A 13650-nucleotide genomic window follows, 5' to 3' on the forward strand; every position below is an offset into this window, starting at 1 on the left:
ATCTAATCATCATTCAGGCAAAACTTTGCTTCAAGAATGAGCCACCCTGCAGATGTGATCTAATTGCTAGCACACCCTGAGCACATGTGAGTTAATATATTCCTCTTATCGGCAAGACATATCGGCATTCATTTTTCAAATTGGGCCGATGCCGATATTTACATTTAAAGCCATTATCGGCCGATTCCGATATCGGTCCAATAATATCGTGCATCCCTAATGTTAAAGATGCTGTATGTAAGATTTTGACTCTACTAAAGCATAAAAATACCATAATATGTTTGCAGATATTTAAGAAACATGCTGAGTTAACATACTTGTTTATCTGAAAAACAATGCTACAGTCAGTTATTCTTCTTTCAAAATGTGGGTTCCGGAATGTTGGTGTTTGTTTTGGTTTGTGAAACCCGCCCGCTGCCAGTTTATCCAATTGTATTTTGGCACCCCGGGTTGCCAGTTGGTGAAAAACATAGCGTATTTAATTTCATTCAACGTCAAGTGCGCTCATCAATCTGGCAACCTGCTTGTGCATCAAGTCTGAGGAGGAGGGGCCGGGTGAAAAAAACCCTCTTCAATATTTTGAATTTGGGCTGCAATACTTAGTTCAACCACTCGGTGTCAATCCTACATACAGCACCTTTAAGTTTAAATTCTAAGATATTATAAATATAAATTATTATACAATTTTTTTTATACCTCAGAATAATTGTCATTGAAGAAATGTAGTGCTGAAAATTTTTTAAAATCCCTAATGATTGCCGAAGCAAGCATTACTATTATCGTTAATTAATATTGCTCAAATAATGTTGCTCAAATAATGTTGCTCAAATTTAAATAATTTGGTATTACAAAATTACAATTAGTCATTTTATTTGCTCAGTTATTATTTTTCGAATTATTTTTATCTATTATTTCGCACATCGGCTTCATCTTGGTTGAACGAGTCGCCGCAGTCACGCTCTCAGACTTGTTGAGGTTATCAGGTACGACCTTTAGCTGTCGTAACCAGGCCATTACACATGCACCTTCCCCTCTGTTGTCAAATTCAGCATTTTTCCATAACTACCCATTCAAGCACTCGGTAGGAATATTGGATGCTTGAAGGTGAAGCACCCTTGAGTATTGTATTGCAGGTCGTCCATTACCATAATTGGTTTTACCTACCAAGTAGGTTTCCTTACATAACCCATTTTAAATGTTTAATTGCTCCGTTTTGAAGCTAGTAAGTTGAAAGCGGTGGCTTCGTGACATGTTTTCCTCATATAAACAAAATTAAAGCTTCATGCTTATCATCCTTTGTGCAGGCTATGTGGTTTGTTGGTGGTTGTTGTTGTTGCTAAGCTTTGAGTAAGATAGCGTCTGTCACCGTTCGGAAAGGCAGCTTGTGTTTCGCTGTCTAAGTTACACTCACACGGAAAGTCGAACAACAGCCTAAACTAACAGACAGGCTGGTTAATGTTACAGCATCTCTGGCAATTGTCAGGCCTTTTAGGACACTTGATGTGTCTTATCTGGTCTAAAATCTCCCTTTCTTCTGGTCTTACTATTTCTGTCATCAGTCGGTGTAGACGGGAACGTCCAAACGTGATTAGACCCACGAGGCCTGATTTTATTTTTGGAAGAATCCGTGTTTTTGATGTATTTTTGCTGTGTTTGAATCAGGATATGTTGTAGGAGTGTGTGTTTTGTGTTCACATGTGTGTCGTATGAATATGAGGGATTAGTGTTGTATTTTGAGGCCGTGTAATTCATGTGACTAACATGTGTAGGTGGAACTACAAGGGTCTAAAATGGAAATGTTTATTTTGTCATTACAGTCGTTTGGACAAAGAGAACCTCTAAAAGCTTTGAGGCATGAAGGATTTATTTTCTGTCCGAATGATTCAAGATTTATAGTGATGGATGGTTGCTAAAAAAAAATCATTACTATTACCTTTAATTATTATTGCTCAACTAAGGTTGAGCTAAATAACTCAATATTTCAGTAGGCCTATCAGTAACTCAATTTTTATGTATTTTCTATAAAATAGCTTAATTTTTTATTTTATTTTTACATTTCAACTTATAATGAAGTACTTTAAATATTTTTAATGCAAAAAAGTAAAATCCTATTAAAAATATAGTTGAATAATGAAGAATGATATTTAATCATTTTAATTTAGGCTCTTTATGCACTAATATAGTTTTGATGATGAACTGATGAATCAAACATCAAGAATGAAATGCTCTTTTTGCCATAAAACAATTAAAATAAAATAAAAACTTTTTATTAAAAAAAAAAAAAAAAAAACAATTACTTACAATTTTTTGAATAAATATATATTATAAAAAAATTCTGAAAAAAATTATTTTAACAATTGTCATACCTTAAAATCACTTCACCAAGTTTTATATTTAAAAATCAACAAACAACAAATAAAATTACTTTGTTTTTGCATAATCACTAAAACAATAACGTTACCAATGATGTTTTGATTTTAAATGACAACTTGACTGACAACAGTTTAATAGCTTGTTCAAATATCTAATGTAAATGTTCAAATAAAATTTTAATAAAAAGGTAAACCTCACATTTCAGCCTTTAAATAAAGAAAAGGGTTAAGTCAAAATAATTGATTAATTGATAATTGATGTTTAGGTATTGCATGGAGCAAAGATAAAAACAAAATGCCATCGAATCATTTCTAAAGACAGCCTGAACCTTCAGAGGTACATTCATATAATTAATTCATACATATATTCATTTGTATAATTCCCTTAGCATTCTTTTAAAACCTCCCAGCTTTTCCGCCATGTTTTCACTCGGTAATCGTTACATCCCTAATCTCAATATTTATCTATAAAATGACTATAAAATTCTGTCATATAAACCATCATCAGCAACTTCAACCAAGTGCATTAAGTATATTTAGTTAAAAAAGTTTCATGTAAAACTGTATATGTTTTTCATTAATAAAGAATGCTATTTTTTTCATTTAGGCCCTTTATTAACTAATGTGACAAATATATAATCATATTAATATATGAAAATTGTCACATGAACATTTTTGTTAATCAAATCATTGATTTTAGTTGAGTTGTGAAGTGATACATTGTTTGAACTGATTGATGTACTGCAAATGAGTTTTGCTATAAAACCAAATAAAAAATAAAATATATACATTTAAATTATAAAGTATTATAAAGAAATGATTTTGCATTGCAAAATAGCTCAATATTTTTCAGTCCCAATATTTTCTGCATTATTATGATATTCGATATTTAAAAATGTATGTATTTTTATGGATTTATGGATTTTTTCAATCATCTATAATTCCATCCAGCAATTCTAATTTAATGTAAAAAGTAAATTGCTGTAAAATGTAGTTTAATACTGTAAAGGTGTTTTAATAAAGAAGAAGAATATTTAATCATTTAGCACCTTTATGCACTAATATGATAATACCTAAGATAAGAGAAACGGCAATATTTAAATAGTTATTCTTATATTAAAATATCCTAGTAGGTATTGCTGTTTATTTTATATATTGTCATACTAGTGCATAATTGACCTAAACTATGCAAACAAGCAATTATACCTTTCATGCAATTATGCGAGCAAATCATTAAATACAGTGTTTTGGTTTGGAGTTTCTTGACTTTAAATCATGTTGGTTTTTACAACCAGAAGCTGTGCAATGTTGTGGGATCTTTAACATCTACATCTTCATATCTATGGTAGCAGCAGCATAACAATGTGCTGGAAGTCACTTCAACACTGTTTTGTACGGTCAAGCAGCACTCAGATTCACCTCATGTTTTAATGCATCATCAATGAATCTGGGTTATTAATCTCATTTGCCTCCAGAAGTTGAGCAGTTTTTCTTAATGATGAATTTAGAGATTAGGAATTCAGTCTAAATCAAGGTTATTTGGCAGCGTGTCAGTTTATATTATAACATTTGCCAGGTTTCACATCATTTGATTTATTCAAACATCTGCCCCATGATCCAGAGACTGTGGATCCAGCAGAGTAAATTAAGTGACCATAAATGCTATTAAACCATCCAAACGTTGAGGTTTTATATACGTGTGCTGCTACATGACGGGAAAACCACAGGACAGCACTGAAGCAGCATCTCAAAGCCTCAAGCAAGAGTCATATTAAAGAATTATTCGGTTATGCGCCGCATAAACCCATTACTCGTGAAATAGCCCGGTGCTGTAAGAAGGCAGGAAAGCCGTTTGCACATATTGGATCAGGGGTTTATCATTTGCACCTTTTCTCATATCAGATAGCCACAGTCTCGTTGGATGAAGTCTGTCAGCAGAAGCCTCTGCACCGCTCTGGTGAAATATCTCACGCTGATGTTGGCTGTCGGTACCTTGAAGTGATTGAAAGCACAGGAAGAAGCGTTAGGGAGGGAAGAGATCTGACGCTTGAGTGCAACAGACGGCTTCTGGAGGTTCTGTCCCATTCATTATCTCTACAGAGAAGTCGATTTTTAACAGTAACATAACCTTTCATGTCGCAAGATGAAGCTACTGTATCAAAATCAGTGTGAGTTCAACTTCATTTTTAAGAATTACTTGTGTAGGGCCTCATGAAATCCGTTAGAATTTTTCCAAATTCCATTTTTTCCATTTGAATTTTTCTAGACTCTGTTTTAATGGTTAAATTAAATTTTATTAATCAAAAAGCATGTCTAATTAATTGAAATCATGAAACTTACAATATTAAACAGCAGTTCATTAAAAGTTTAACAAAAGTTACATTTTAAAGCCCTATGAAATGTGTTTTTTAATTCAGTTAAATTTTTTTAGTAAATTCTGTTTTCCATTAATTTCTAAATTTTGAATTTCATTTTAATGATTTCATTAAATATTAATAATCAAAAGCATCTCTAATTAATTGATTTTATTAAAAAATATATTTTATTTATTTCTCTTTTTTTCCAGAAAAACTGTGTTGTGTATTTACATTTTCTGATAAATAAATTCAGAATTTTTTTTTTTTTTTTTTTTTGTGAATATTCCTTTAAAAAAAAAAAATTCAGTAGTAGTACTATCATTACGTTAAGTAATATTTCTGGCTCTGTTACTTCAAGTTAAACCGATGGGTTGCTGTGAAGACCTTTACATTTAGGTTGTATTTGGTTGATGGTGATGATAGATTTACTCAAAAGAAACTGTAAAATGCTCATAAAGTGACTCTCAGAGCAGTTCTAGAGGTTATATTTATGTGTACTTTTACTCCTAAATTAAGGTGGCACTTCAGTATGTGTGTTGTAAACGAAACTCTGCATCTGTGCCATTGATAGACACGCAGAACATACAGGATTCATATTTAAATTTTATTTTTGCAGCCTAATATTTACAGACTCTTGTCTATTTCGCATTTTGATTGAAGTGTACTGACCTACTTTTGTTGTGTCCATCCAAAATTTGGAAAATTCTGTGACATTCCGAGTTATACAGTAAATTCTGTTTTTATGTCTGGATGTTCTGTCCGCATTTTCTGCATTTCGGAAATCATTGCGCCCTAATAGTGAAGAACTACACTACCCATAATTCTAAAGAGGCCTCGGCCAATCAGAGAAGTCGCTGTTGCTATGGAAACCGAAAGCAATTTAAAAGCACTCAGCAGCATTGCAAATGAAAAGAGTTTCCCTACACTCTCAACCCGCTTACATTTTTGTATGTATCTGAATATTTTGCGATAAACTTTAAATGTTTTGTTTTTATAGAAAAAAATCATTGACAGTAAGTGAATATTGATCTTTTACTATTGTTTTTATTAATTTACATGATTTTTCACTGAGTTAAGGGGTGAGTAGTTCATTCAAATGCTAGGTTAAAAATGTTTTAATCAGTCCTCATTTTATAAACCGGTATTGATTCTTAAATCACAAGATCAATTTTCTTGTTGTAAACTTTATTTTTAGCGAAGCTCTTATTATTTTGATAAGCGTTTGCTTTACTTCTGATCAGAAACAAAGTCTTAGCTTTCAATTTCTTTTATTTAATTTAACATCAGGGATGTTTGAATAAATTTAATTTAATTTAAATTTAAATGGAAATGTTTTTTATATTTAAATTTCATTTTATATTTCAACAAACTGGAGCAGAAATATAATTAACTTAAAAAAATGTGAAAAAATTTATAGTAAATTTCACAATTACAAAAAAGAATAGCAAGTAACTCATTGAATTAAACAAAATTTAAAAGAACATTTAAAAAAGTAGAAAGACTGAATTAGGATTTTCTTTAGGAAAACACATTCTAATCTGTTTTATTTACAATTTTGGAAAAAAAATTTTTTTACAGTTCATAAAAAACTGCAAAAATACATTTATTTTACACATTAAATGTTTGTACACCAAATATTTTTATTTGATTGTTTATTATTAAATCTGAAAACAAATAGAAATTGAATTAATTTGAGTTAAATAGTTTGAGTTCTGATATTAATTTTAACTTTAATATTACAGTAATATATCAAGGGAGAGAGTTTCTTAGAGTTACAGCATTAGTTGAGTGTTTTCTTCCTTGAGAAAAACGTGAATATTAATTAAAAATGATTTGAAATACCTGCTGAGAAATTGAAAGGGAAAACTAGGGCGCTGAAAAAGTGAACAGTAACGGTTGTGCTGTTATGAAGCAAACCAGATCCATACTGGGCAGAAATATTTATGGGATCAGGGATGAAGGGGAAAGAGGGAGATTTTCTATGTAGCAAAAGTAGAAAAAAAAAGCAATGCGGCTCCAGAGCCCTCTGGTCAACTGGAGAGAAACCTGGCTGTATCTGGCACATGAGAGAGTCTGTGAGCAGTGCAGCATGAGAGAAGCTGACCGGCCGAGGTTGAAATTACAGTTAGTGAGGAGAATAAAGTGAACAGAATAAACTCTCACTTGGGGGGAAAAAACTTAAGGTGCAAAAATATTTAAGAAAAGAACGTATTATTTAAATACATTTGTATTTTTTATTTTATATTTATTATATAATTAGCTATCCTTTATAAATTTAGAATGAATCTATTTCTGTTTTAATAATTTGCAAATAATTATTAGTTTTTATTTATTTGCATTTCTGGAAGATGAAATTGTCTTTTTTTTCCTGCTTCTACAGCTTAATTTTTTTCAGCTTTTTTTCTCCTCCTGATAGCTTTTCATGGTGGACAACGCTGCAGACGACTGGAGGATAGCCATGACCTACGAGCGCATCTTCTTCATCTGTCTGGAGATCTTGGTGTGCGCCATACACCCCATCCCGGGCAACTACACCTTCACGTGGACGGCGCGGCTCGCCTTTTCCTACGCACCGTCCAAGACAGACGCTGACGTGGATATCATCCTGTCCATCCCCATGTTTCTCCGTCTGTACCTCATTGCTCGCGTCATGCTGCTGCATAGCAAACTCTTCACCGATGCGTCGTCACGCAGTATCGGTGCCCTCAACAAGATAAACTTCAACACACGCTTTGTCATGAAGACCCTCATGACTATCTGTCCCGGGACAGTGCTGCTGGTGTTCACCATTTCTCTGTGGATCATCGCCGCCTGGACTGTGAGGGCGTGCGAAAGGTGGCCCGCTTTGTTGCTCTGACAGTAGATTATGGAAGTTTGTTTTGATGGAGAGATTTTTAGGAAGTCTTTGAGACGCACTTAAAATTGTATGAATATAACTACACTATTCATACTGTATATACAGTACCAACAATTACACAGAAGTAGTAATGTTATTTTAGTAATTCACAGTTACTACATATGTGTATCTATATCTATATCTATATCTATATCTATATATATATATATATATATATACACATATATATATATATATATATATATATATATATTAAGAAAATTTATATACATTTTAGAATATGTATTTTAGATTATGTACTTTAGAAAATCTATTCTATTAGATTCTGTTAATAGATTATATATTTTTAAATTATACAATTATTATGAATTCATGTTTTGGTAATTTACAGTTACTAGGTGAGTTTATTTTCCCTGAAAATGTTTATATATTTTATGAGTTTATATTATATTATATTATATTATATTATATTATATTTTTTTTAATTATATAGTTGTCATAAATTCAAGGTAAATCACATTTAGTAGGTGAGTGTTTTAGAAAATGTTTATATACATTTTAGAATATATTTATATTATATTATATTATATATATATATATATATATATATATATATATATATATATATATAATATTTTTTACATTATACAGTTTTCATTATATATTATACAGTTATCATGTAATCATGTTTTGGAAACTTCATTATATATTGTGAGTTAATTTTTTAGAAAATGAAAATATATTTATGATATTTTATTATAAATATGATTTTAATATATTTTAATATTTTAATTATACTATATATTTAATTTAGAAAATAAGATCGACACACAATTCCTATTGTTGGGTGCCCCATCGTTACAGCATACAGTTAGATATTTATATGTATTGTCAATTATATACAATTGTAGAGAAGTAAAATATTCACACTTTCTAGAAACTGTGCTTGAAGGATCAAAAATGTGTCATTTCGGAAAAAAATACTGTGCTTTTCTCTCAACCTGTTAAACCCTATAGAGTATCAAATCTCTCACGTTGCAGACCTGGAGAGCCTCTGTGAGCTGCGTAACCTTTTAAACAGCAGTTAAATAGGTTTGGAAACTCGGCTAGATCCCTCAATTAGCCAATTAAGTATTAGCTTACAGCGACAACCGCATGTCCAACTGCTGCGGTGGAGCGAGCACTACTTAAATGTATAATGTGAGACAAATTAGCACAATTTTCACGGCTGATTGATTAACTTACAATTAAGTCAGTCATAGGTGGGCCTAAAGTAATTGTAGTTGTTTTTCTAATGCGATTTTACCCTTACCAGATACCATGACAACATGGATGTAACCAGCAATTTCCTTGGAGCCATGTGGTTGATCTCAATTACTTTTCTAACCATTGGATATGGGGATATGGTCCCTAATACATACTGTGGGAAAGGAGTCTGTCTCCTCACCGGCATTATGGTAAGTGGCGTATCTCAGAGTAACGTAGGGTCTGTTTTAGACTGAAAGCTTAAGGCGCCTGTTTGTTTTGTCAGGGAGCCGGATGCACTGCTTTGGTGGTCGCTGTGGTCGCAAAAAAACTGGAATTAACCAAAGCCGAAAAACATGTACATAACTTTATGATGGACACCCAGCTGACAAAAAGGGTAAGTCTGAACTCCTAAACCTGATCCTTGTGCCTTCTTAATCCCTGCAAACCTGTGAAAATAATATCCAGCTTATGCAAAGTGGAAAATAAGTTGCATTTATTAAATATAAACAAAATGTTTGAATGTATTAAGGTGACATGCTGCTTACAAAACAGAAACACAAAATTCAGCTTTTTGAGAGGAAGATTACTAATAATGATGTAAAAAACAGTTACAGAAATGTGAGAAATAGGCTGGAAATGTCAAAACATAGGCTTTCATTCTTCAAGCATGGCTTACTTGGTTAGCCAGATAAGCTTCGTCACATAAACAAAGTATATTCTTTTACGATTAGCTGATTACGCTAACATAGGCTTAATGCTAAAGCTCTGCAACAAGCTAACACCAAACTCTATTTAGTGCAATAGAGTCTGCTTATTTTTTTCAGCAGCCTTGGTTCTGGAAGTATATTTGCCATTCTTTTTTCCCATAGGGACTTTATAAAAGTCTTTATTAAGGATAAAGATTGTAAGCCATGAACCAAACCAACTAGCTATGAGGTGAACCACAACATTACAAACGGATTTGAAGCAAAAAAAGTACTACAATCCCATGAACCATTGCAAACAACATATTTAGAATGAAAAATGTTAAATAATGATAAATAAAAGATGAATAAAAAACGATTAAAGGTGTTGATTTTATGCACACTGCTGTTCAAAAGTTTGGGACCAGTAAGATTTTTAATGTTTTTTGAAGATGTTTCTTGTGCTCATCAAGGCTGTAGCTGTTTGATCAGAAATACAGAAAGAACTGTAATATTGTGAAATATTATTGCAATTTAAAGTAGCAGTTTTCTATTTTAATATACTTTAAAATATAATTTATTCCTGTGATCAAAGCTGAATTTTCAGCATCGTTACACCAGTCTTCATTTTACTTCAGAAATCATTCTAATATGCTGATATGCTGGAAACAGTTGTGCTTCTTAATATTTTTAAGTGGCCTGTGATATTTTTTCAGGATTCTTTGATAAATAAAAAGTTAAAAAGAACAGTGTTTATTCAAAATATTAATTTTGTGTTACAATATACACTACTATACAAAAATTTGTGGTCAGTAAATTTTTTTCTTCCTTCCTTTTTTTTTTTAAAGAAATTAACATTTTCATTCAGCAAGTATGTGTTAAATAGACAAGAGATAGTAAAGACTCAAATTGTTAGAAGATTCTAATCTTTGTTAAAAGATTATTTTTTATTTTTTAATAAATGCTGTCCTTTTGAACTTTTTATTAATCAAAGAGAGATGTATCACAGGTTCCAAAAAAATATTAAGCAGGACGACAGTTTCCACACTTACAATAAATCAGCATATTAGAATGATTTCTGAAGGATCATGTGACACTGAAGGCTGGAGTAATGATGCTGAAAATTCAGCTTTGCATCACAGGAATAAATTATTTTTAGAGGATATTAATATAAGAAACCAATATTATAAATTGCAAAAATACTTTTTAAAAATATTGATGTCTTGATGAGCATAAGAGACTCCATTAAAAGACATAAAAAAATCTCACTGATCCCAAACTTTTGAATGGCACTGTATAAGTTATATTTGTCACGATTCTCTGATTGGTGGATTCTGGTGCAGAATTAAGGGTAATGTAGTTTTTCACACTAATGAACACTATTATAAAAAAACAAAACAAAAAAACAAGTTGAATAATGTGGGCCGATGGCTTCAGCAGAAGCATATACCATCGATTAACAACCTCGTATCTCATTGTAGGTCTTTGTTTTTAAAGGTTTATAAGTTATTATTAAAAATCAGTTGGTCCATGGAGAAAATAAATGGGATTTTTACTTCCAGAACCCAACTTTTAAGCTCTACAGTGTTGCCAAAATATATATACATTTTTCAGTCTGGTTTCCCAAACACTGTCCCATCTGCTATGTTTTGGTCAAGCTTTTATGGTAATTTTTGATCCTATTTACTTGATCACACTGAAAAGCGCAGCTAAATCACATTCCCAGTTAAGAAAACAACATATCTTAGACCTGATTGCTGATTCCAGTAGATATTCCAAGTTTACGCTGTCCTGAAACTTATTATGCAAACCGAGTAAGCCACGTTCAAACATCGGGGCCCAGGACGCCTCAGCAGGACCGAGCGCTGAATGCTACAATGCTAACTCTCCCACAGGTGAAAAACACAGCTGCTAATGTTCTCAGGGAGACGTGGCTCATATATAAAAACACCAAGCTGGTGAGGAAGATGGACCACGCCAAAGTCAGGAAACATCAACGCAAGTTCCTTCAAGCCATTCACCAGTAAGTCAGACCTCTGGAGACCCTTCAGGACTTCTCGCACCCTTTATATGTGTGTCTGTTTTTCAGTGAGACTTAAACGGTTTGAGCTCTGAATTGTTTGACACCTGTAGCCCAGGGTATTTGTTTGGTGAATCCATTTGTACCATATTTGTTTTGGTGATCTGAGGTATTTAGTATCATTTGTTGGATTGATGCTCTGTTCTTCCATTATAGAGTTACTTGCTCTTTCCCCCATCACTCTCACTTTTGATATTTATGGGTCATCTAAAAGAGGACGGAAGTGCCCTGTAAATGTCACTCTCTTCCAGTGACTGATTATTTGGAATGGAAAACCCAAAAGGGGAAATGTTTTTAAAAACACATCTTTTTTGATGTGAAACCCTGTGGGTTTGTAGTTTTTTTCACTATGTTTAATTTTCAGAGATACTAGCTCGAAATTGTGGCTATTTATTGTTGGGTTATAAAGCACTTTACTTTGAGTCTTTACCACGGACAAAACACTCTTTTCTCAGCAATACAATGTAAAACATTAAAGGAAACACTTCAGACCTTGTATAATGAGCCTCCATTAAATGGTTGAGATGCCCATTAATGGGGAAAAAAAAATTCATTCTGAACTGACTACTTTAAAATGTTTTTTTCCCACCTATCAGATTTTATCTTCTACTACCTATTTTTGTCTTTTAATGAGAATAAGTTGTGTATTAAACTTCTAAATCATATAACACATATATTAAGTGCACAATACTTCAGGACTATATACATTACTATTTAAAAGATAAAAAATACAGTAAAAACTCTAATATTGTAATATTACTAATATTGTAATAAAGTGTAATATTATTATTTCACAAAATATTATTCTAGATATTATTTCTATTAGAATATATTTTAAAATGTAGTTTATTCCGTGATCAAAGCTGAATTCTCAGCATCATCACACCAGTCTTCAGTGTCACATGATCCTTCAGAAATAAATTTTTTTCAGGATTCTTTTTTGAATGTTCAAAAAAATTATTTGAAATAGAAATCTTTATCAGGTTATCATGTGTTATTAGAGATTGTTTTAAATTTAGAGAAAAATACTTTAAAGTTACTCTTAAAACCCACTACTGATGTAATAACACTGTTGAATGTCATCTTTAAGAAATCTCAAAATGATTATCTAATTTTCATATTGTATAATATTGTAATTCAATTATTAAATTGATTACTACAATGATTACCAAATTAAAAAATTATACTTGTTTTTTAGTGTTTTGTTTTATTTATTTAGACAAAATATTATGTAATTTTTAATATCAGCCATGTATCAGCTATCAACGGGTGCACATAAGTTTTTCAGTCTGGTTCTCATGGGAGCACATGGAGATTTGGTTTGGTGCTCATACTGCACATAGTGTGACCCATTAAATATATCTATAAAAAATGATGTTTAATGTGCATATTGCACTTAATTTTTTTTTTTTTAATAAAAATAAGAAAATGTGATAAAAATATTATATTTTAAAATAAGTATTAAATAAAAAAAAGTTATTTTATAGTATAAAAATGCTAATATTTACATTTAATTTTTTTCTTTTTATTTATTTATTTTTTATGAATTTTGCATCATTTTCAAACCTAAAATCAGCAAGCTTTTATTTTGGCGGATTCCTGACAAGTAAGTATATGTGCTGCCAGGTTTAGCACTGCCGAGTGAAGCATGTCAGTGAATGAAATGTACGTTTTGCATTTTGCTGTGAAATGGCAGCCCATAGCCTAGATTTATACTTTCAGTTCGAATGGAAATCTTATACAGCATTACAATTAGTCAATCTAAACTTATGTGCACCCCTGGTTACTGACAATAAAAATAATTATTACCTTTGCTGTATTAGACAGAATTTCAATGTCTCATCAATATCATATCATCACAATAATTGTAATTGTAAAAAAGTAGTAGAAATGCCATAAAGGGATAGTTCACCCTAAAATTAAATTTCTGTCATCTTTTACCCACATTCTTCAAAATATCATCTTTTGTGTTCAGCAGAAGAAAGAAACTTATACAGGTTTGGAACAACTTGAGCTTGAGTAAATGATGACAGAATTTTCATTTTTGGGTGTC

General features: G+C 31.6%; 1 protein-coding gene across 4 annotated transcripts in view; it reads left to right on the forward strand.

The window, feature by feature from the left end:
- The window catches only part of LOC109097240 (small conductance calcium-activated potassium channel protein 2-like), a 39655-nt gene that overhangs the window by 11041 nt on the left and 14964 nt on the right, over window positions 1–13650 (forward strand). For all 4 annotated transcript variants that reach the window (XM_042732339.1, XM_042732341.1, XM_042732338.1 and 1 more), the window contains exons 3-6: window positions 7146–7564; window positions 8902–9043; window positions 9118–9228; window positions 11413–11540. In XM_042732339.1, coding sequence (XP_042588273.1) covers window positions 7146–7564; window positions 8902–9043; window positions 9118–9228; window positions 11413–11540 — 800 coding nt within the window. The remainder of the gene's footprint in view (window positions 1–7145; window positions 7565–8901; window positions 9044–9117; window positions 9229–11412; window positions 11541–13650) is intronic.

The sequence above is a fragment of the Cyprinus carpio genome, chromosome B10, assembly GCF_018340385.1.
Source record: "Cyprinus carpio isolate SPL01 chromosome B10, ASM1834038v1, whole genome shotgun sequence".
In the NCBI taxonomy this organism is placed as follows: Eukaryota; Metazoa; Chordata; class Actinopteri; order Cypriniformes; family Cyprinidae; genus Cyprinus; species Cyprinus carpio.